Source organism: Gouania willdenowi, chromosome 12 (assembly GCF_900634775.1).
Source record: "Gouania willdenowi chromosome 12, fGouWil2.1, whole genome shotgun sequence".
NCBI lineage: Eukaryota > Metazoa > Chordata > Actinopteri > Blenniiformes > Gobiesocidae > Gouania > Gouania willdenowi.
This window is the reverse complement of record NC_041055.1, coordinates 7,014,784-7,039,649: the sequence shown is the minus strand read 5'-3', so window position 1 is coordinate 7,039,649 and position 24,866 is coordinate 7,014,784. Positions and strand designations below refer to the sequence as shown.

Here is a 24,866-nt window from a genome sequence, read left to right as displayed (position 1 = left end):
GTCCATTGATGATAATGTCCTGTTGTGATGTTTCAGCTCCAGGTAGACGATCCTCAACTACTTCTTCTCTGCATTCTGGACCTGTAGCTCCACCAGCTGGACATTCATAATGAAACTGGTTTGTTCACAGCTGTTAGCAATCAGTTGTTAGCAATCAGCTGCTAGCAATCAGCAGTTAGCAATCAGCAGTTAGCAATCAGCTGCTAGCAATCAGCAGTTAGCAATCAGCAGTTAGCAATCAGCAGTTAGCAATCGGCTGTCAGCAATCAGCTCTGTTTGCCTCGTTAGCTTAGCTTAGCAGCTGGTTTGTCTGAAAGGTTAAGCAATAAGTAAACAGCACAGCTGGTAAAGTAAAACCAACTTAAAGCAGTGTGTGTAAAACAAGAAAAACACAAAGTAAAAGTAAATCAAGAGTCTGGCTGAAGTTATCGGGTTTATTGAAGTCGGGTTACGGTAAACCTGAGGTAGAAGTTTCTCTAAGGTTAAAGGTCGCGTCGACTGATGTTTTGCAGTGAGCAGGGCCTGATTAATGCTAACGTTAATTAGCTTTCACTTTTTGAACATGGAGATGGGAGCTGGGATTTTGATGTCCTGGTTTTTCTCCAACTTCTTCTCACACTCGATCAAATAGTTCACACCATCCACCACCAGCTGGACCAGCTCCACCTGACACACACAGTAGAAAAAACCCAACATAAATAGATTTATAATGGTTTTGGTTTTTGCGTAAAATATTTTTTTAATGTCTGGAAAAAAAGTAATCCCAAAATCTTTCAGAAATGTCACAGGAAATTCTTGAAAAAATTACAATTTCAACAAGATTTACAAGTACGTTTACAGTATAAATATTGTTAAAAATATCAATACAGACTTGATTTATTGTCCAAAAAGTATCAGATGTCCATTGGTTCTGATATTTTGTTTTGGTTTTTTTTTGATGGAGAACAACTGTTTTTTAAATGTCTGAAAACCCAAAAAATAAAAACAAAATGTGTCCAAAATCTTTTAATTTCTATTAAAGTGTACGTAAAATATTTTTTTTAAAAGTCTGTAAAAAAGTTAAATCCCAAAATCTTTCAGAAATGTCAAATTTAAACAAGATTGTAAAAATAAGTTATTTTCTTCTTTAAAAAAAAAATAAAAATATTAATACAGACTTGTTGTATTTCAAAGTATTGTCCTAAAAGTATCAGAGAGGCCCATTAATTCTGATATTTAAACGTTTTTTTTTTTTTTTTATGTAAGACAAATGTTTTTTAAATGTCTAAAAAATAAAAGCAAAATGGGTCCAAAATGTTTCAAATTTTATTTAAGGAATGTTTGGGTTTTGTTTTTTTTGTTTTTTTTTTAGTTAAACAATCTCAAAAACACAATTTCTCTTGAAATACTTCAATCAGTCCCAAAATCTTTCAGAAATGTCTTGAAAAATTAAAAGTTTAAGCAACATTTTAAAAATAAGTAATTAAGGTAATTGTTCAAAATATAATAATACAGACTTGAAGTATTTCAAAGTATTGTTCTAAAAGTAGGGCCAATTAAATGTGATATGTCTGAAAACCTCAAAAATCTTTGACATTTTATTACATATTGTTTTATTACAGGATTGTTTTGGGGGGGATTTTTAAGTTAAAAATAATCTTGAAACCTCTATTGTTCTTGAAATATTTCGCAAAGAAATCCTGAATAAATCTAGTGAAAACAAAAGTAAAGTCTAATAAAAAGTAGAATATTAAAGATGAGTGAAACATAAATAAACCTCCCTAAGGTTGCATACGAGGAAAACCTGGATCGTTACCTCAGATTTTCCCAGACGGTCGAGGTTGGAAATGTCGAAGGTGTCTCCGGTCGCTGCCGTGTCGACTCCACCCGTACCTCGCTTCTGCAGACGGAGGTTGTCGAGTATCTTGGAGAATCGAGGATCCTACAGGGCCATGACAATAGAAAACAGAAAGTTTTAAGTCAAGTTTATTTCTCAGAGAACAGAACACGTGCGGACAATACCTGGCTGAGTTTGGGCAGACGGACGTGGACGCCCGCCCTCAGGCCTGTGCCCAGGTTAGACGGACAGGTGAGCACGTAACCAAGGTGTTTGTTCCACATAAACTCCCAGCCTCGCTCCTGGATAAGCTGTTCCACCTACAGTACAACACATGTAAATATACAAGTATGTCACTTTCAGGATTATTGTGACATATTTATTTATTATTTTGAAAAATTAACCAGCACCAAAAGCTATGGGGCCGGTGAAAGGACTTCGATTTTGTTAAATTTTATTTTACACGGTCATGTAAAAGTTCTCACAAAACGTGCAAAAGTTTTAACAGGTTGATGCAGTGGCTCCATAGGCGGAGTTTGAGATTCTTGGCAGGGGGGTGCAAAAGAAAAAATAGAAATAAATATATAGATTGTCTCGAGATTTGCACTAATCACAATGTGTGTAACATATACAATAATGCAAAAATTCCTAGTAACATAATAGATAATGTTGACAACAAAAATTTGCATCGACGCGTCGTTTCATGTTGTAAATTCATGATAAAATCAGGCTAGCGGCCGCTTTTTGCCGTACATGAACTGCTGGGCGAAGTGTCGCTTCACCATTTACATTGTGAAGAAGAATTGCGCAATAGTAGAAGAACCAACCTAAAGTTTCAAAACTTTGGTTCCATTTCACTGAAAACTAGGTAGAATTAACATCTGTAGCATAAAACTAACAGTAATATGTTAGAAACAAAGCAGCAGAAAACTATTTCATTAAAAAAAATAAATTCGAATGAATTTGGGAAAACTGTAATGAAAACCTTTGATCAAAATGTGACAGAATGGTTCTTTAATGTAGTCTCCAGTAAGACGACTGCCTTTTGTTTTATTCTGAGCAAGGTTTGATTACTGAACCTGTCCAATATCCTTTTCTATAGCTTTTAGTTATTATTCATAAATGCTGTGCGTCGGTAAACCTCAAGTTATGTTTTTCACCTAAAAATATGTAAAAATGACATGGAAGAATAAAACGCAACTTCACGAAGTTTACAAATACTAATGCATGAAATATTGTATTTTTTACTTTTATTATGATGTTAATCAGTTTTTTGGAAAAATGTGTCAGAAACCAATAACAAAAAAGTTAATATTCATTTATTATTTTATTTTATTTTAATATTTGTAAACATGTAAAAGCCTCATAACAATGACGGATTTTCAATAGTCTAAATTTGACCTCCCAACGTCCTTGTTATGTTTTCTTATATGTCTCCAATGTGTCCTCTCCTGTCACTAAAGAATGACAGCCTTACAGTATATCTTCATAGGTGTAACCAAACGTCTAACAAATGTCTAACTCCAGCCCCAGTGAATCACTTCTTTAAGTCGGTGAGCGTGAAACGCACCTGTTTGAGTCCACGGCAGAACCTCTCAAACACTCGCTTCATGTTTCCACCTTTCTCCATGGAAATGACTCTGGTGTGATCCTCCTCGTTGATCCAGATCAGGAAGGTCTTCTCGTTGTTGTGCCTGAAGAGGAAAAACAAAAGAAGGGACACCAATAAGAAGAGAATACGACACAAAACACTCAGAGATGATTATCTTAGCACTGCAAACAGCAAAAGGTGACAAACACAACAAAAATAATTACAAAATACATATAAACTGAACAGCAACGGTACAAAACATTATTATAACACAACTGAAAGAAGTACAAGTACAAGACAAAACTACCCCAAAAACACCACAAAACAGCGTTCCATTGGTTAAAAAACAAGAACAAAGCAGCATTTTTAAAGTCCACAAAACAGCATAAAAACATGAAATGCTGCACATAACCCTCACACAACCTCAAAGAGTAAAAAATCAGTCATACAGGCTGCATAGATACCACAAAAATGTACAAAAATACACAAGAAAACACACAAAACGACATGCATGACGCAAATACACAAAACTACAAAAGGTGGAATTCACAACAACCACAGAAAGACCCAAGTCGGTCCTTAAACAGACAAAATCTCAGCAGAAAACAGCAATGCACAGAGAAATAAAACACAGGACAGAATTAAAGTGGTGTAAAATCACCACAAAAAGACACAAAACACAAACAAATGATAGAAACAACCTGAAAATATAAGAGAGCAACCACAAAACACACAAACAGACAAAAAAAAGTGACTTAAAATCATCCTAAAAATACATAAAACTACAACAAAAAATAAAAAAGATGCCACAAACAACCTCGATATCCCTGTGAGACAACAACAAAAAGCCACAAAACAGATATGCAATTGTATAAAAACAACATTTAAGAGATATAAAAGCCTATATATAAAACACAGAAACACACAGAGAGGCACAACACTATACCACAGACAAAAGACAACCTCACAAAGACACAAAATAGACCCGCAAAATTAGGAAAACAACATTACAAATACACAAACAAACAAAACTGGATTCATGACAACAACCAAAACATGAAACCGCCACAAAAAGACACAAAACAACCACAAGAACAACAGACAACCTGGAAATATCCAAACACAAGAAAGCCTACACTCAAAGAAACACAAAACAGACACGGAGAAATAATGAAAACATTATTACAAATACACAGAACCACTTAAACTACATACGTAACACATATAAATACAAAACCAGCAACACACCAAGTTTTTTAAACACAAAACAAACTAAAGGGGACTTAAAAGTGGGGATGCACCGAAATGAAAATTTGTGGCTGAAGCCGAAGCCGATTAAAAAATAAACGTTTGGCCGAGTACCGAATACTACTGAATATTGAATGTGGTTGTTAAGTTTTTCACTATTTTTTTTAAATGGTGCATAAATAACCTAGAATACATTTTTAGACATGTTTTTTAAAGAAATTAAATGTTTATTGAATATTACGTCATTGTTTTTTAGATATTCCAATAGCCTTTTCGTTTCAAAAAAAGCACAACAAAGTTTTTCATTTATATTACCCCTTCAAATAAAACAAAACATGCATTCCAAAAAAAAAACTAAAGTGCATTAAAGGGGAGGTATGATGAAAAAAATCACTTTATAATGGTTTTGCAACAGTGATACACTGTCCATCCCTTTAGCCTCATTCAGAGGGACAAAGTTGAAAAAGTTCTGTTTCCTCCCTCCCTTGTGATTCCACATTTTGTAAAAAGTCAGCTTTAAACAGGCGAGTTGGTAGGTGACGTCACCTAACACGCCTCCCAGAATGTGAGCTCCTCCCTCTCCAACTATTTAACAGCTAAAACAAATACTGCGGTTTAATATAGAATATATATTATACTTTATTGCCATATATGTAAATGCAAACTGCACTACTTTTTCTGCTGCCGATAATGTTGGGAGTCACTGCTTGGAGCCACGGACCCATTGTTTACACACATCAGCTGCTAGCACTCTGTGCTAATGCTACACCAGCCTATGCAGGGAGAACCGACATCGCTTGTAAACTGAGGAGGAAACGATGGGGATGTTTACGGATTTTTGGCTCACAGCGCTAACAACGGACTCGGTGACAGACGATGGAGAGCGGTAAGCGGAAAGGAAAAAGTCTGGCTGTGTTTGTGTGCGGAAAGGAGGAGCTGCTGCTCTGGTTCTGCAGCAACGCACACACACTTTTCTGACTCAAAATCACTGCACGTTGTTTGATTGCGTCATTGCGTCACACGCTACTATTCGGCCTTGCTTTTAACTCACTAAACCAAAATATTTGGCCGACTGTATTTGGCCACCAAATATTCGGTGCATCCCTACTTAAAAGCACCACAAAACGATGCAAAAAAACAACCCAAAACCATCTTAAAATATCACAAGACAACCACAAAACACACACAAACAAAACTACCTCAATAAGATGCCAAACGTTGTTCAGGCAGAGTTTGTTAATGAATCTGAGTCTCATCAGATCTCAGAACAACACACAACAAACAGAGAACACTAAAACACATCTTTTTTATGGATGTTTCCATCGATGAAAACATTATTTCTGGCAGCCAGCAGGGGGCAAGCTGTTCATACCAGATGCCTCTGGCGTCCGGCCAGTCTCTGGCCATGAAGGCACAAGTCAACAGAGGAGAAACGGGCTTGTCGAACAGGAAGTGATCCTACAGCAGGGGAAGGTAGCACAAATACATGTAAAAACTAAGGGAGGTCGGACACGTTCGTGGTTACGCTGTTACTCGAAATGGTCTGAAAATGGACGCTATGTTACCTGCACAAGAAATTATCAGGAAAACTATTCAATCCATCACATTATTATTAATTTAGAAAAATGGGGAGTTAATTTGACAATTTGCGATTAAGAACGACTGCAGTCCTGTGACATAGACACGGGAAAACTGCAAATACTGTGGCTTTTCATTATTTTTCTGTGAATTAAAAAACAATGACTGTGTTCAAAATTGCTACTAGCGTACTAATATAAGTCTGACGTTAAATTTAGCATGTAGTGCGCTCACATTCGATGGTATAGAAAGATTGAGTGTGCAAGAAATACCCGGATGTATACTATATCGAGACATTTTTTAAGTTTTTAAGCACGGTGGGCACACTAGTCATACTCAACTGCCCCATGATGCATTGCGAGCGGAACGTAAAATTGTCCTGTGATCGGCTTCAAGCTAGAAATCAAGCATCCCCTTTTCAAAACAAAAGCATCTCTTCTTGTCTCCTATTAGTTTTTTAATACTTTTGTAAATAGGGCTCTTGTTTTGAAGTTAACAAGAAGTTTTGTCATTACCACAATGACGGGTCCCCGAAAATCTCTGAAATGTCTGCATGAATTTCCCCCAGTGTGATGGATCAAATGTTGATATTCTACTTGGTCACTTTCTCACTTAAAATGTTTTCAGAACATTCAAAGGTGGCAAATCAACAGAAATATTTAGCCACAGTGTGCTTCAGGTTTTTGTCGTTGTAGGTTCCAAATGCATCTTGGGAAACTTGGAAGTATACTTCAATGAAAACGGTCATCATCCTAACCATAGTATACAAGACAGTATATACTCATAGAGTTTGTAGTGTATAGTACAAAGTATGCCATTTCGAACACAGCCATAGATGTAAAAACTAAGGGAGGTTGGACATGTTCGCGGCTAAACCGTACCTCGGAATGGTCTGAAAATAGACGCCATGTTACCAGGGGCTGACTGCACACAGCGCCAAGCTTCTGTCCAGGAAAACTATCAAATCCATCACATTATTACTAATTTAGAAGAATAGGGAGTTATTTCGACAATTTGCGATTGCAATTAAGCATGTTTTCTCCTGCGAGCCATATCGGATACTCTAATGGGACTGGATTTGGCCCCTGGGCCTTGAGTTTGGCAGATATCTGCTAGGTGCAGTTAGCGTTAGCCCCAAGTAAAATGGCGACCAAAGTCGAGCCGTTCTCCTGGGTGACATGTCCAATCTCCTGTTTATTTGTATGGTAGGAGACGTCAAAGCAGACACACACACCGGGGAAGAGCTACAAACTGATGACGGGAGTAGTGATTGGGCATTGTTCTTGGCAAATCCAAGGGAGAATGCTATTTTTCACCTATCTCCGTTTGTTCTAAAAACCCCAAAAACATAGTATTTGAGGTTTATTTTCCCAAACTCGCCTGTTTTCCAGAGTTTTAGCCTCTGAAAAGTCACTTTCTGAGCAACTCTACACAAACAGGCTGATTTGTGGCCTACTTATGCATATTCATGAGTGGGCGTGTCTATAAATGGGATACTGACTTCCTCCTCCCCGCACGGTGACGTAGGGCCAGAGGACAACCCGCCCTCCTCCCACCCACTCCGTAGCTGAGCTCATTCTGCTTTATAAACATGAGACAAAGCGTGGGGGCGGGGCGTTCACCGGTACATACGCAGACTGTAGAAAATACATACATAGCACTGCGCGAAGGACGCTGAAATGCTCACCTTTGTGGGTGTGTCTGTTTAGATGTCAATCACGGCAGAGAGCTTCCTGGAGGCGCGGCTTCTCCAGCTCAGTGCCACGTCAAATTCGTCATCAAAGTGGGAACGCGTCATCAAATTGGAGCGAGGTGTTTGGGCTCACCCTGCAGTAAGAAAGGAGCAAATCACCCTCTAACGATTGAGGGACTCAATGAAAAAAGCACTTTGGGCATGTGTATGAAGCCCTAAAAGACCTTTATGATGTTTAAAGCACAGAAAAGTCCACTTAGCTTAACATGGGCCCTTGAACAGAATGCAATCCTATCACACTTCTACCACTATAGAGGGCAGGATTTAGTTACTTTTCTTCAGCTGTGACACACAGGAAAGCAGGCAAACTAAGAGAAACTTCTAGAGAGGAGGAAATGGATCTTTTACTAGATTCAGGGAATGGCTAAAGTCTTACCAGATTCCTCTGGCATCAGGCCAGTCTCGAGCCATGAATGCCGAGGTGAGTAAAGGAGACACGGGCTTGTCAAAGAGGAAGTGATCCTTTGGGTGACGCGGTGGGAAAGGACAGAAGAACCAGTATTCACACACTTTTATTTAATGCCTTTTGTCCAGGTGAGGAATTTCCTCATGTGGGTCTGATAAAGTACTTGTAGCACTATCTCCTTTATTTGGTTATTTCATGTTCAAAAACAATCCAAGCTTTTTTTTCAGAACAAATCTCTTTACATTATCAAATAAATAAATACACTTTAATACATCTTTCATTCTGTTGTGGAATATCTCTATATTCTGTAGATCAGAGGTTCTCAAACTTTTCAGGTTACGACCCCAAAAAATAAAGGTTCCACAGACCAGGGACCCCCACTGTCCCTGAAGGTGGTTATACACAGACATGAACATTGAAGAACAGTCATGTGGAGACAGGGCCATCTATAAGGGGGAATAAAGGGGAGAGATTTTTGGGGTCCATCCATAAAGTCAGTAAAAAGATGGTCCATTGTTCTATGAATCTGTGATAACCACATTTATTTATTGATCTGAATAATATCCACTGTTATCCAGGAAGTTTATTATTATTTGCACCATTGTATATTGTTATCTTAAAGATGTAAATCCTTGTTTTAATCAGAAATCAGTTAAAAGTGACCAAAAATGGTAGAGAAGGTGGTGAAATGGGATTTTAAAAACCACAGAAATTGGTTAAAAGTCACAAATTATAGTGGCCAAAAACAGACAGAAAAAGTGGTAAAAAGGGTTCAAAGTGTCAATCTTGGCTTAAAAACAGCAGCCAAAAGTAGGAACAATTAGTTTACACCAGACTTGGGGTCAATTTCATTTTTCAATTACAATTACAGTACGTCTTCAGATATCCATGTTCAATTACAACTCAATTTTGATTACGGTGACCTGCATTTTTTTTTCAATTACAATTAAAATTACAGTTATTGTGTTTCCGCTGAAATTCAATTACAATTATGTTCTCAATTACTAAATGTCTAATTCAATTAACCACAATTACTGAGCCTGAAATAAATAACCCCATAAAACATTTTTTGGGATTATGATAACCTTATCTTAGAAAACAAATTCAAAATTTTTTTTCATTTTTTTGCCTTGCCTCCGAAATTTTAAGTCCCAAGTTTTCCACATTTTGAATGCCTTACTGGATTTTCACCCCAATTTAAGTGTGCTCATGATATTTAATTAGTTTTTAAAAAAATTTAAACCGTTTTTATACATTTCTATACAAATCATGAATGTGGTTAATATGGCAAAAGTGAGCATAAAATATGGTGAAAAGAGGTTAAAAGTGACAATAATGGGTCAACACACGTAACATTAGGTGGGAAAAGTGGTGGAAAGGGTTTTTTATAAGTGCCGAAAATGTCTTGAAAACAGAAAAAATGTGCAGAAATGGGAGTAATGTAGAAAATATCCTAAAAGAAGCAGAAATGTGGTACGAAAAGTGATGAAAACAAGTTTGAAGATGGAAAGTTTGGTGTAGTTGCAGAAAAAGGGTAAAAATAAGCAAAAATGGGCTTGAATTTTGTTTTTTTTTTAAAAAAAATGGCGACCCCAAATGTGGTCCCGACCCCAAGGTTGAGAACCACTGTCCTAAGGAACAGTTGTCTGAATAAATGAAACCATAACATATTATTGCTATATCTGTTAGCTTGTCAAAGTCAATCGGTATTCCAGTTAGGTTAGCATTATGCTAGAGGGCTTTTTCACTTTCTTTTTTTTCCCCTTTAGTCTTTCTTTTTTGCTTTTTTTCCCTCTATTCTTTCTTTCTTTCTTTTAGTTTTTTCCCTTTAGTCTTTCTTTCTTTTCTTTTTTTGTTTTTTTTTCCCTTTAGTCTTTCTTTTTTTTCCCTTTAGTCTTTCTTTCATTTCTTTTTTTGTTATTTTTTCCCTTTAGTCTTTCTTTCTTTTCTTTTTTGGTTTTTTTCCCTCTAGTCTTTCTTTCTTTTAGTTTTTCCCTTTAGTCTTTCTTTCTTTCATTTCTTTTCTTGTTACTTACATCAATGAGCTGCTGCTGCTCCTTGTCCGTCATGTCTCCCAGGCTGTAGTAGTGTCCGGCCAGGTCTCCCTTCAGTCCGGCCAGGGCCGTGACCGTCACCCGCTCCACCTCCCTCCGCTCGGCCCGTGAACAGGCCGGGGGGAGGCTGAGCCCACGGATGCTGCGGCCGGTTCGCACACGGGACGACAGAACGTAGTGTTCATCAAACACACCGTTGGTGAGCTAGAGGAGGAGAACAAGTTAAAAAGCTGTTTTAAGTTCATCATTATTATTATTAAAAGTTCAAATGGGTCCGTCTGATTCTGAATCAAAGGAGGAAATTTTTATCACACAAAAAAATGTGATTGTTTGATCTGAGGGTCACATTATCAACATCCATTTCACCATTTAGAATAACAAGCAATCTGGGCATGAATACAAGATAGAACAAAGGGTCTGTGTGTGTTTTTGTTGTTGTGTTGTTCATTTTCAGTCATTTTTGGATATTTCTGTTATTCTTGTGGTCGTTATGTGTGTTTTTGGAAGTTTTCTGAGTTTTTTGCATTTTGTGAAATTTTCAGTTATTTTTGTGTATTTTTATTCATCTTGGGCAACATTTTGTAAACTTAATGGATTTCTGTTGTCATTTTATTAATTTTTGTGTACTTTTGTGGTCCTTTAGTCATTAGGGCCGGAGCACAATGGTGCATAGGACCCTATTGTAATGCACCTCTTTTTTTTTTTTTTTTTAATTATTATTCTTACAAAAAAGTGATCACATTTTTGAGGGCCTAAACACGTTTTAAAACTCGTGAAAATTTTAACACATATTAAGACTGGTGAAAAAATGGATAATTTGGGGTTATTGGACATGTGTATGGCAAAATGACTCAATGGCACCCCTTGAAAATTGTATTCGCTCCCAGCTGGCACTGATGACATCATCACTGTGGAACTTCTGCAAAATTCTGACATCATCACTCTCTACAGTGATGACATCGTCACAAACAGACAGAGATTCCTTGCTTTTATAGAGAGATACGTCTTGCATCCAACACTGCACTGTTAAAGGACTTCACACATTCATATTTTTTATTTTAAACATACATGTTTATTTGGTTGTTATAAAACAATCTTGACAATAATAATAAATCTTTATAGAAAAAATATTCCACTCGCAACCTGTTCACTTGGATGATGTGTATACGCTCAGGGAAGTTATTCAGAGTGTGTAGAGCTAAGTAGATGCTAATTAATTATAGCAGCTTTCAGATGTATGCCAAAAAAATGAGCTATGGTTTAATCCAACTGTCATTCATAGTCATAGCGCCACCTATTGGTAAAAGGAAATCATATGCAACACATCTCAAAGAAAAATTGGATATTGTCTAATTATATTGAATTATTTCAAATGTATTTAGAACTTATTGTATTGTTTATTGTGAGTTGTCATGATGTAAAATATACAGCAATTGGAATCAAATGGCAAATCAGGTTCAATCAGTTTGTGAAAATTCTTGAACTTTTGTTGGTTTTTGACTGTTTTTTTTTTTGTTTCTCTCTCCAATGTTTTCCTTGAAAGTAAATTCATAACTTAGTATACATTTAACCTCCTGAACATGTCAATTTATTCCCAGCTACTGTAGTATCAGTGTTTGCTCTCTATACATTTAACATTGTTTGTGGTGGTAGTAAACTGATTGTATTTGTACTATTTACATTTTAAAAATGTAATAGATTTAAGGTCTGAAATGTTTCCTCCATCAGGAGGCAGAACTGAGGCTTAGCTTCATTTTGAAGCATATACGGCATAAAACATTTAATATAAAAATCTATATTCTCATTAAATTCTAAATAAAAGATACTTTCTTCTTCATTGGTTGTTTGCTGTATATAAAGCAATTTTTGTTTTTTCACCTTTGAAGAATCCAGGTCAGTTGGATGGATCATAGTTTTGGGGTCATAGCCGTTGTGCCTGTCCTTGATGATGGGGTCAAAGAGATCAGCAAAGACCTGTGTGTAAAAATATATATTATTTTACAATATTTCATTGTCCATTTACTTTTTAAGAACAAAATATTCCAATTTTCAACCAAAAAAATAACTATTTGTATTAAAATCACACCAAAAACTTGTGAAATATGAGTGAAAAAAACCTATTTATCAAAGGAATTAAATGAAGAATATCTTCATTGGTCAGTAAATCAACAATATTATTGTTACAATTTTGATGTAACTTCATTTGTCGTCATTCCCTCAGAGGTCATGTTTTCTATTTGTTTTGTTCTCATTCATGATATAATGATTAAAAAGTAAATCAATGGGCAGTAAAAAGACAAAAAATATGAAGATTTTTAACAAGTTGCATTTCACAAATTTAATGAATAAAAATAGTATTTACCTCGTAGCTCTCCTCGTCCCCAGCCACACAGCCCACGGTCTTAATGAAGGGGTGTCCGGGGTTGTCCACCCCAGTTTGGATGCACTGGTCCAGGGTCCAGTTGTTAGGGGTCAGTTGGTCTCTCAGTTTGGCGTAAATGGCTGGAGTCAAAGCGGAGGCCATGCAGTTGTTGTGTTTCCTCAGATCAGGGAAGTCCGAGCTTTGGGGTGAGAAGAACAGACAGAGATATTTCTCTAAAAACATATTACCTTGTTAATTTATGATTTATACACTTCAAACCATCCAGTTAAAGCATGAGTTGATAGATCTGGGCTTATAACGGGCATAATAAGAATAGTGTCATTATAAATAATATACAATAAGATAAAGTTAATTATATTATATAATAATGAATATATGTATCTCATAAATACAAAATATAATACACAAATTGTGTAGCCACAGATAGGGGCTATGTCAGTGAAATGACTTGAATGAACCGAATCCCTTTAGTAAGTGATTCAGATTCACCCGGATCCATGAAATAAATCAAATTTACCAATAATAGTGTTATTTAAATATATCGTAAATTATTATATATCTATTATATTAATATCATGTATGTTATTTATATAATATTTTGTTCCAGTTACTCATTTTGCATCATTTCCGTGTTTTTTCACCTCCTATTTAGATTACTATTAAACTTCCTGAAATTGTACCAAACATGCGAGGTAATAAATCCAAAAGTGACAAGTAACAAAGTACAAATACTTTGTTACTGTACTTAAGTAGTTTTTCTGGTATCTGTACTTTACTTGAGTATTTATTTTTTTGGCGAATTTTAACTTATACTCCTTACTTTTTTAAACAAATACCTGTACTTTTGCCTCCTTACATTTAAAAAATGAGCTTGTTACTTTTAAGATCTTCGAAGATGACGCCACGACATAAAAAGGCTCAAAATGTTGGTAGTTTGAGCTTTTTTCAGTAACGCAGCTCCATTAGTTTTATGGTTAACATTTTCAAGTTTTTAAAAATCTTAAACTCAAAGCTGCTCTGAGTTTAATTGAGTATTTGTGGGGTTTTTTTCTTGACACATTTTATTTACAAATTGTGTTTATTATGAGTGCTAAATTCTCCAGGAGTTCAAAGTTAATACATTTAATTTATTTTCATGTACCAGTATTCTACAAGTTCTTAAAAAAATAAAAGATATGGAATTTGCTGGTTTAAAACCCCTGTCTTATTATTGAAGGGACATTTGTTGTACTTTTTTACTTAAATACATTTAGTAGCATGTATATTTTTTTACTTTTACTCAAGTAAGGGAGCAACTTCAATATTTTGACTTTTACCAGAGTCATTTTTTATTCAAGTATCTATAGTTTTACTTGAGTACTGAAGACGAGTACTTTCGCAATCTCTGAATAAATCAAACTTGTGTTATTACTTCTATATTGGGGGTCACTGGGGGCAATACTCCGTAGTACGACACTGTTTATTATCAGATAACACCAAAATTAAGAAATGAACAGCAATTGGCAGCAAAACTCTTTTAAACGGTCCTGAAATTTTGTGTTTTTATACACACTACAGCTATAAAAACTTTTTAAATTAGTTTTTTTTTTTTTTTTTTTTTTTGTCTTTTAGAAGTAATAATTAAAGTTGTGGTTGTTTTCATCCCAGTTTGGATCAGGACATTGTGTGATGGTTTGGTGTTTAGTGGCGTGCATCCAAAGCAGAGTGATTTAAAACCTCCTCATGACTCGATGAGCGTTCAAGCATCGCATTGGGATGAAACCCGAGACCTGTTTTACGTTAGCAGACTTTCCAACATGAGATCAGAATGATTCACACACTCACACCTTCATGTTGAACTTCTATGTTCCATCGTTGATAAAAAAAGCTGATACTTTCCAAATATTTAGACTTTTAAGTCCAAAAAAGAGATACATTTTAACAAAATAAAAGTGCTTTATTTACTTTTTGTTTAAAAGGCCTTAGATAATGTTATTTCAGGCTTAAACTGCACCATCTTTTCATTTGATTCAGGATTATTTTAATAAGTTGTGAAGTCGAGCCAGTTGAGAACCTCAGAATTAAACCAATTGCACAATTTATTTTAATCCACTGTAAAGACTCAGAAATTGTCATTTTCTCACATTAATTTAGACCGACAACTCAATTCTGTCATCACAAAAAAAATAAAAATACTGTTTGTTTGTAGGGATGCACAATAAATGTACATTTAAATGTTTTTTACTTAATTTGTATTGCCCCACCCCTTTAACCTTTGATCCTGATACATGAAAGAGAATACAAAGAATGGACGCACAAAAATATATAGTGTGCAGTTTGCTGCAATATTGCTATATTTAGCGACTCTTCATACCCCCCCAACGCCCCCTGCTCACTGCACCTTAACTAACCACATCAAAGTCTTAAGTATGTCTGTTTATGGCTTCAATAGTCCACAAGCTTTGACTCTCTGGACTAACTTTTCATGCAAAGGAGTTGGAAACACGATTGTGCACTTGAAGAGTTCTTTGTTTGTCCACTAGTAGGCATTGGTACCTTGTGTAAACTGACGTGGTTAAAACTAGGGTAGGCGATTTTCTCCAGATACACTTTTTAGGTTTTTGGTTGAAAGTTCCTTTATGTCCTGACAGAAATGAAGATTTTATGTGCTCTGAAAAAGGAAGGAAAAAAATTCATCATCTGTAGCAACTGTAAACCTGTCATAACTTCGACCAATGGAAAAAAAAAAAATATATATATATATATATATATATATAATGATAAAGTATATTGTTTACTTGCTGTTGAATGAGACATGAGACAACAAAGTTTCTACACAATACAAACGATGAGCTGAGGTCTGCTTCTGCAGCAGCTGTGCTCATGCATGTGAGTGAGACGGAGCACAGAGGGGAGGGGCGAGGGGGGTGAAGGCGGAGCCGTCAAAATCATGCTTGCTTTTGAAAATCGCCTACCCTACCTTTAAATAAAGGCAGTGGCTATCCATACAGTTGCTGTATCAATATACCGACATTCTATCCGTACGCAGCGCCCCATTTGGCCAGTTTAGGTCACGTGACTAAGACTAAACCTTAACCTAAACCAAACTCTATCCCTAACCCTAAAAATTGTTGCGATACTGGGTTATAACCTAAACCTAACCCTAAGACGCTACGTACTTGTACTTCGGTAACCATACCAATAGCACCGGGGGTTGTCCGAAATGGCATCCTCCGTACTATACACTACAAACTCAATGAGTATATGCTGTCTACTATTAATTAAATTAAATTGGGGCTTTCGCCTTTAATTGGCCATGTAATGTTATTACATTAATGGAATTTGTCCTCTGCATTTAACCCATCCCTGAGGAGCAGTGGGCAGCCATTTTTGCGGCGCCTGGGGAGCAGTATACTGTAAGTATGGTTAGGATGATTATGATGATGACCGTTCCCACTGAAGTATACTTCCAAGTTTCCCAAGATGCATTTGGAACCTACAACGACAAAAACCTGAAGCACACTAAGGCTAAATATCTCTGTTGATTCTCCACCTTTGAAAGTTCTGAAAACATTTTAAGTGAGAAAGTGACCAAGTAGAATATTCAAAGATCCGGCGTTGAGCTACTGACCAAACTTCAAAACAAGAGCCCTATTTACAAAAGCATTAAAAACTATTGGAAGACAAGAAGAGATGCTTTTGTTTTGAAAAGGGAATGTTTCATTTTTAGCTTGAAGCCGGTCCCTGGACGATTTTATGTTCCGCTTGCAATGCATCATGGGACGGTTGCGTATGACTCGTGTGCCCACAGTGTTCACTTAAAAAATGTCCCAATATTATACATCCGAGTGTTTCTCAAGTACTCAATATTTCCATTCTATCTCATGTGAACGCACTACATACTCATTTTCATCAGACTTAGCATTAGTAAAATTAGTCGTAGTACGTTAGTATGACACAGCCATAGTGTGTAGTTTACAGCCTTATTGTTCTGTAGAAAAGTTTCCCTGAGCGACTTTGTTGCTATATTTACCAAGTTAGCATTATTTACTGTCCGCAATACATGGAACGCAAAGATTGATTCCACACCTTGAAAGACGCCATAGAAATTACAAGTCGATGCTGCACAGACTGAAAAAGCAGTGAAAGATGTGGAGGCGACATTTTTCAGAAATGTCATTGATGGCTGATTTCATCTTTCAAATGAAACAGCTGCATGTTAATTGTGTCTTGATGGATAATCGGTTTTTATTTTGTACATTTAGTCATTTCACTTTGACAGGAACAGATTTATTCTTAATACGTCTGTGAATGAAGGTGAGGAAAGTGATTTTTTAATAATAGATTATAATATATTAACTAAAAAGTTTTGTAAAAGCATGAATTGGATTTGTTATAAAAGCCAAACTGTTGAATTATCAATCTCAGAACATCACTAATGATTGTGTTTGTACGTGTGCATAAATGCTTCTTTAATAATTGAATGACGCTCCCTAAGGCCTGTCCAATGGTACCTGGGCGGGTACAGCTTCTTCTTGGAATCAGCTGACACGGAGCCATTCTCTGTCATCAGATACCCGACCGCCATGGAACCCGTCCCCAGACTGGCCAGCAGCACGGCCGTGTTTCTGCCAGAGATCAGACGTGTGAAAGAGCCTGCCATCCTTCAGCTACGGATCAACCTTCCTCACAAACAATCTGCGAGAGAAAAGGGAAGAGAGTCGGGTTTAAAGCACATTATTTGTTATTTTCTGTGAGTTTAAAGAAAAATAAACTCCAAGAAACCCTTCCTTACAACAGACAGAAAAAGCTGCACCTGCTCAGAGTCAAGAAACCATTAGAGATATTGAGGAAATATGCAAATATTGATGGTCACATTTTTTTTGGTTAGCTTAGCATGTAGCCACGACAGCTGAGGGGAGGTCAAAGGGTAAAGGGGCGGGGCTATGTGATCAGTTGAATCTAAATTTCAAAAATGTGAAACATTTGCTTTTATCAGCAATACATTAATACTAATATAATACATGGATAGACAAATTATTTCATTATTTTACTTCTGTTTCTATTTCAACTTCAGACCCTTTCATATCATTAATTCATCCTTCTTTCTCTCCATTATCTCCATCTGACTATTATCTCTTCTTCTAAAATCTCTCTAACATCCCAATCAATTCATCTATGATCTCTATTATCTTTTCCCTCTGATATCTATATCACTCAAAGATCTTTATTTATCTCCAAAATTACTCTCACTTATATCTTTATCCCTCTAATATCTCTTAATTTACTCTGTCTATCCCTCTAATTTCTCTATTTTTCAATATCTCTATGTATCTCTAACTCTAATATATTCCTATCATCTCTTAAATTACTATGTCTGTCCTTCTAATATATCTATCTTTAAAATCTCGATAGAGCATTCTAATAACTATCTATCTTCTGAAGTATATCGCTTTAATATCTCTACCTCTCTAATAACTCTTTGCCTGTAATGTTCCTCTCATATAGTAATCTATCATATATATATATATATATATATATATATATATACAGTATACTGTATATATATGGGTGCATATATGTGTATGTATATATATATGTATATATAAGTAGCTCAGATAAATTTGTTAAACAGAGGGGTAGGATTAAATAAGTCAGACTTCTTCCAACTCCTTTATTGAACGTGTAAATATTTTATTGAAATCTTCTTACTTTGTGTTTCTGACTTGTTTTGGAAATGAACTTGTTTTGCGACATTCCTTTTATTTTATGTGTTGTTTTTGTTTTTACAAACTCAAATATCTTTCACACATATATTCCTCTCTCTCCATCCTCTACTATCTCTATTTATCTCTTAATATCTCTATCACTCGTCAACAATACTATTGTAACTGTATCTCATCAGTTACATCTCTCTAGCATCTACATTTGTCTCTCTCGTATCTATATTTATCTCTCTAATATCTCTATTTATCTTTCTAATATCTATATATATATCTCTAATCTATATATTTATCACTAATATCTATATTCATCACTCTAATATCTCTATTTATTTAATATATCTTTGTAGTTTATCTATCTTACATTTCCATCTACCTTACATAATATCTCTAATTTCTCTCTAATATCTATATTTATCTCTAGTATCTCTATTCATCACTCTAATATCTATATTTATCTCTATTCATCACTCTAATATCTATATTTATCTCTAATATCTCTATTCATCACTCTAATATCTCTATTTATTAAATATATCTTTGCAGTTTCTCTACCTTACTTAATATCTCTAATTTCTCTCTAGTATCTATATTTATCCCTCTAATATCTATATGTATCTCTCTAATATCTATATCTCTGTAACATCTCTATTTATTTCTCTAATATCTCTTTTTATTTATCTAATATCTCTATTTATTTATCTAATATACTGTATCTATTTATCTAATCTCTATTTATTTATCTAATATACTGTATCTATTTATCTAATATCTCTATTTATTTATCTAATACACTGTATCTATTTATCTAATATCTATTTATTTATCTAATAAACTGTATCTATTTATCTAATATCTATTTATTTATCTAATATACTGTGTCTATTTATCTAATATCTCTATTTATTTATCTTATATCTCTATTTATTTATCTAATATATCTATTTATTAATCTAATATCTCTATTTATTTATTTAATATACTGTATCTATTTATCTAATATCTCTATTTACTTATCTAATATACTGTATCTATTTATCTAATATCTCTATTTATTTATCTAATATACTGTATCTATTTATCTAATATCTATTTATTTATCTAATATCTCTATTTATTTATCTAATCTCTTTTTATTGATCTAATATCTCTATTTATTTATCTAATATCTCTATTTAATTATCTAATATACTGTATCTATTATCTAATATCTATTTTTTTTATCTAATATCTCTATTTATTTATCTAATATATCTTTTTATTTATCTTATATCTCTATTTATTTTTCTAATATATCTTTTTATTTATCTAATATATCTTTTTATTCATCTAATATACTGTATCTATTTATCTAATATCTATTTATTTATCTAACATCTCTTTTTATTTATCTTATATCTCTATTTATTTATCTTATATCTCTATTTATTTATCTAATATCTCTATTTATTTATCTAACATCTCTATTTATTTATCTAATATACTGTATCTATTTATCTAATATCTCTATTTATTTATCTAATATATCTTTTTATTTATCTTATATCTCTATTTATTTATCTAATATCTCTATTTATTTATCTAATATATCTTTTTATTTATCTTATATCTCTATTTATTTTTCTAATATCTCTATTTATTTATCTAATATATCTTTTTATTCATCTAATATACTGTATCTATTTATCTAATATCTATTTATTTATCTAATATCTATTTATTTATCTAATATCTATTTATTTATCTAACATCTCTTTTTATTTATCTTATATCTCTATTTATTTATCTTATATCTCTATTTATTTATCTAATATCTCTATTTATTTATCTAACATCTCTATTTATTTATCTAATATATCTTTTTATTTATCTTATATCTCTATTTTTCTAATATATCTTTTTATTTATCTAATATATCTTTTTATTCATCTAATATACTGTATCTATTTATCTAATATCTATTTATTTATCTAATATCTATTTATTTATCTAATATCTATTTATTTATCTAACATCTCTTTTTATTTATCTTATATCTCTATTTATTTATCTTATATCTCTATTTATTTATCTAACATCTCTATTTATTTATCTAACATCTCTATTTATTTATCTAATATCTCTATTTATTTATCTAATATCTCTATTTATTTATCTAATATACTGTATCTATTTATCTAATATCTCTATTTATTTATCTAATATCTCTATTGATTTATCTAATATCTCTATTTATTTATCTAATATATCTTTTTATTTATCTTATATCTCTATTTATTTATCTAATATATCTTTTTATTTATCTTATATCTCTATTTATTTATCTAATATCTCTATTTATTTATCTAATATACTGTATCTATTTATCTAATATCTCTATTTATTTATCTAATATCTCTATTTATTTATCTAATATACTGTATCTATTTATCTAATATCTCTATTTATTTATCTAATATATCTTTTTATTTATCTTATATCTCTATTTATTTATCTAATATCTCTATTGATTTATCTAATATCTCTATTTATTTATCTAATATATCTTTTTATTTATCTTATATCTCTATTTATTTATCTAATATATCTTTTTATTTATCTTATATCTCTATTTATTTATCTAATATCTCTATTTATTTATCTAATATCTCTATTTATTTATCTAATATACTGTATCTATTTATCTAATATCTCTATTTATTTATCTAATATCTCTATTTATTTATCTAATATCTCTATTTATTTATCTAATATATCTTTTTATTTATCTTATATCTCTATTTATTTATCTAATATCTCTATTTATTTATCTAATATCTCTATTTATTTATCTAATATATCTTTTTATTTATCTAATATCTCTATTTATTTATCTAATATATCTTTTTATTTATCGTATAATCGCTAGTTTAGTTATCTATATAGCTCGATTTAGTTATCTAATATATCTTTTTATTATCTTATATCTCTATTATTTATCTAATATCTCTATTATTTATCAATATCTCTATTTATTTATCTAATATACTGTATCTATTTATCTAATATCTCTATTTATTTCTCTAATATCTCTATTTATTTCTCTAATATCTCTATTTATTTATCTAATATCTCTATTTATTTATCTAATATCTCTATTTATTTATCTAATATATCTTTTTATTTATCTTATATCTCTATTTATTTTACTCATATAATATCTCTATGCATTGATGCATCAATCTCTGGGTCTATGTGTGAAGGTCTGGTCTGTTCTTGGTCCTCTTTGTTCTTCTTCACTAAGGAGCTTAGAGGTGAGTAAAGGTGCAGCAGATGCTTTAGCCTCTTTCTAACTGAGCAGTGCTAAAGCTTCACCTGACCAGCAGCTCTAAAGTTAGTCTAGGTCAGCTGAGGAGGGGCGTCTAATTACATCAGGAGCTTCACTCCTGTAATCCCAGTCCGTCCAAGCTGGGAGACGGACTCCAGCTCGTCCACTCTCTCTATTTATAGACCACTGAAGGACAGTCGTTAGAGAGACCAGGACCAGTGCCAGCTCCAGACTGGCTTTGACCCAGTCACAGGACCAGTAAGGACAACAGGGGGGGGGGATAGGAGTCACTGGTGAACTGGTTCCCACCAGTAAAATGTTCAATTATCAAAGTTTCTTGCAATCTTTGCGAAAAAAAAAAAAAAACATGTAAAATTGACAGAAGTTAAGCTAATAGTCATATTTATGCTCAATAGTGTCAAGAACCAAATGTTACATTATACTGTAATCATTATTGTTCTTATTTTTCCTTCTATGTTGTTACTTTGATATTATTATCATTGATTGAATTAAAGATGAAAAAGGTTCAAATTGCTGCTCAAAAGTTTGTTTTCATCTCCACTGGAAACACATGCCTGTTAACATTCCTATAGACCAGTGGTTCCCAAACTGGGGTACTTGTACCCCTAGGGGCACTTGAACACGTTCTCAGGGGGTACACAGAAACATTTGTCAGTTTATTTTTTTAACTTTATTATAGGGGTTTTTCATCCACACAGACTTTTTCCTCATCCATCAATAATAATTTGTGGCACAACTCTTTAAAATACACCAAAAAATGAAGCTCAAATTCTAAAACAAGCAAAACATCAGAAATAAATGAATAAAAAGGCCTAAATTCAAGGATAATTTTGGAGGAGACACAGGAAAGAGTTTAGACGGGCATGCAGACACAAATAAATAATGTAGAACATGAGCTAAGAGGTACATGGGGTAATAAAGTTTGGGAAACACTGCTGTAGACGGATGCAAAGATGTGTTATTACTTCATTTACTGTGATTTCACAGTGAGTGGCCTTTTGTTCTACTTTGTTCCACATTCAGTCATTGATTTTTAGACGGATTAGATAAACATCCGCTCTTGTTTTCCCACAACTTTCAGTGAAAACTCCAGAAATGTCACTTTGGCAGAGTTTTTGGGACGTAAGTAATCACACTAAGAATGATGGAAAAACACTTCTATGCATCCATCTACAGGACTCCACATCCCACAATGCAATGCGTGAACTTTTTTCCAACAATGTCAGCAAACTTTCTAAACTACATTTGTTAGTTTTTTTTAAATCTATGAGGCCTACACTATTAAAAACTATCATCGCCAGCAGATTTAAAATCGGTCTGGTTGATGGACTTGACCGACCAATCAGGGCTGGGGCTGAACTGGGGTGGCCAATCACATTCTTGCCATCTCTGCGAGCTTTTAACCTGAGGGTTGCCGGCTAAAATCCATTGTGAGCCATCACTGTGGGACCATGAGCAAGTCCCTTAATTAACCTGAACTTGTACAATCTCAACGAAACGTCCCTGGTTTAATAAAAACCAAAAATAAAAACTGAAACTGAAAAGAACGTGAATTACGTTTATGTGACTGATATACCATATCACCTCTTTTTTTTGCCAAACTCATTGATCACCTATTTCTGATCAACACAGTATCATTATAGACAAATTAAACCTAAAAATGCATAAATAAGTTTGCAATTCAGTTTTACAAAAAGTGATGCAAATCAATAGGGTGACATTGCGTGATGTAAATTCTAACCATGATCAGAAACATTCTTCTTGTTTCCAGTTTAATTTCATAGCAGAGCACTTTTAAATCTGCAGTTCAGAGCTCTGTGTGGTCTTTAACATCACCTGCACCGGTGGAAGCGTGACAGCCTTGAAGCTAACACACACATTTGGACTTTAAAGTAGGAAATGCTGCAGATAAGGAGGAGAATAGAGGTTGGTACTGTACCTGTTGAAGAGCTGCTGTGGACTGAGTGAAGCTCTGCAGTTAAAGAGCTTTTCTCTTCAGTCCTGGAGGAGGGCTTAAAGAGCAGAGGCCAATGGTCAGGCAGATGGGCGGCGGTAGCAGCCAATAGAGGAGCAGAGTCCAGGATCAACGTCCAGCCTGACCTTGATATTAAAAGAAAGTTTGACCTTCACGTCTTCACATGATCTGCAGCAGCTCTGACACTCTGAGCTGCATAACGACAAGAGTTCACAGGCTGTTTGTGTAATAGGTCAGTGAAACACACACACACACACACACACACACCTGACAAGAAATCACTGCAGGTTGTACTTCAGAAATACTTTGAGGCACATGAAGTGGAGAGAAAACAGATTTGAATGATCTAATACACAAATTTACTTTCATGCACTCTTTATAGCCACTCAAAGGATAAACTAACCATCATATGATATATTAACTAAGCCTATCAAATTACTTACTGAACTAACTCTTGCTCGTCAAAAGATTAACTAAACCTATCAAATATATACAAAAACTAACTCATTCTCATCAAAGGACTAACTATGCCTATTAAACAATATACTAAAACTAATTAATTATCATCAAAGGACTAACTATGCCTATCAAACAATATACTAAAACTAATTAATCATCATCAAAGGACTAACTAAGCCTATCAAATGATATACTAAAACTAACTCATCAAAGGACCAACTATGCCTACAAACAATATATTAAAACAAACTCATCCTCATCAAAGGACTAACTATGCCTATCAAAAGATATACTAAAACTAACTAATCATCATCAAAGGACTAACTATGCCTATCAAAAGATATACTAAAACTAACTAATCATCATCAAAGGACTAACTATGCGTATCAAATGATATACTAAAACTAACTAATCATCATCAAAGGACTAACTATGCGTATCAAATGATATACTAAAACTAACTAATCATCATCAAAGGACTAATTAAACCTATCAAATATATACAAAAATAATCTCACCCTCATCAAAGAACTATCTAAGCCTATCAAATGATAAACTAAAACTAACTCATCC

At 33.7% G+C, this 24,866-nt stretch overlaps 1 protein-coding gene across 1 annotated transcript; it reads right to left on the bottom strand.

Annotated features, from left to right (window-relative positions):
• Positions 1 to 420: 420 nt before the first annotated feature.
• Positions 421 to 23,954, bottom strand: ckmt2a (creatine kinase, mitochondrial 2a (sarcomeric)). The gene is made up of 10 exons (XM_028462042.1): positions 23,799 to 23,954; positions 17,323 to 17,506; positions 12,809 to 13,007; positions 12,325 to 12,420; positions 10,429 to 10,650; positions 6,028 to 6,113; positions 3,387 to 3,510; positions 2,002 to 2,136; positions 1,796 to 1,921; positions 421 to 666 (listed from the first exon to the last, which is right to left on the bottom strand). The coding sequence occupies exons 2-10, from the start codon at positions 17,469 to 17,471 to the stop codon at positions 550 to 552; spliced, it is 1,254 nt and encodes a 417-aa protein (XP_028317843.1). The 5' UTR covers positions 17,472 to 17,506; positions 23,799 to 23,954; the 3' UTR covers positions 421 to 549.
• Between the last annotated feature and the right edge of the window lie 912 nt (positions 23,955 to 24,866).

What these genes read in the sequence shown, in the direction of transcription:
- ckmt2a (XM_028462042.1), bottom strand. Translation starts at nt 17,471, where the DNA reads ATGGCAGGCTCTTTCACACGTCTGATCTCTGGCAGAAACACGGCCGTG. An exon ending in GGGACGAGGAGAGCTACGAG is followed by an intron (nt 12,421 to 12,808) that starts GTAAATACTATT and finishes TTTTACACACAG; the next exon opens with GTCTTTGCTGATCTCTTTGA. An exon ending in CTGACCTGGATTCTTCAAAG is followed by an intron (nt 10,651 to 12,324) that starts GTGAAAAAACAA and finishes CTCCTCCTCTAG; the next exon opens with CTCACCAACGGTGTGTTTGA.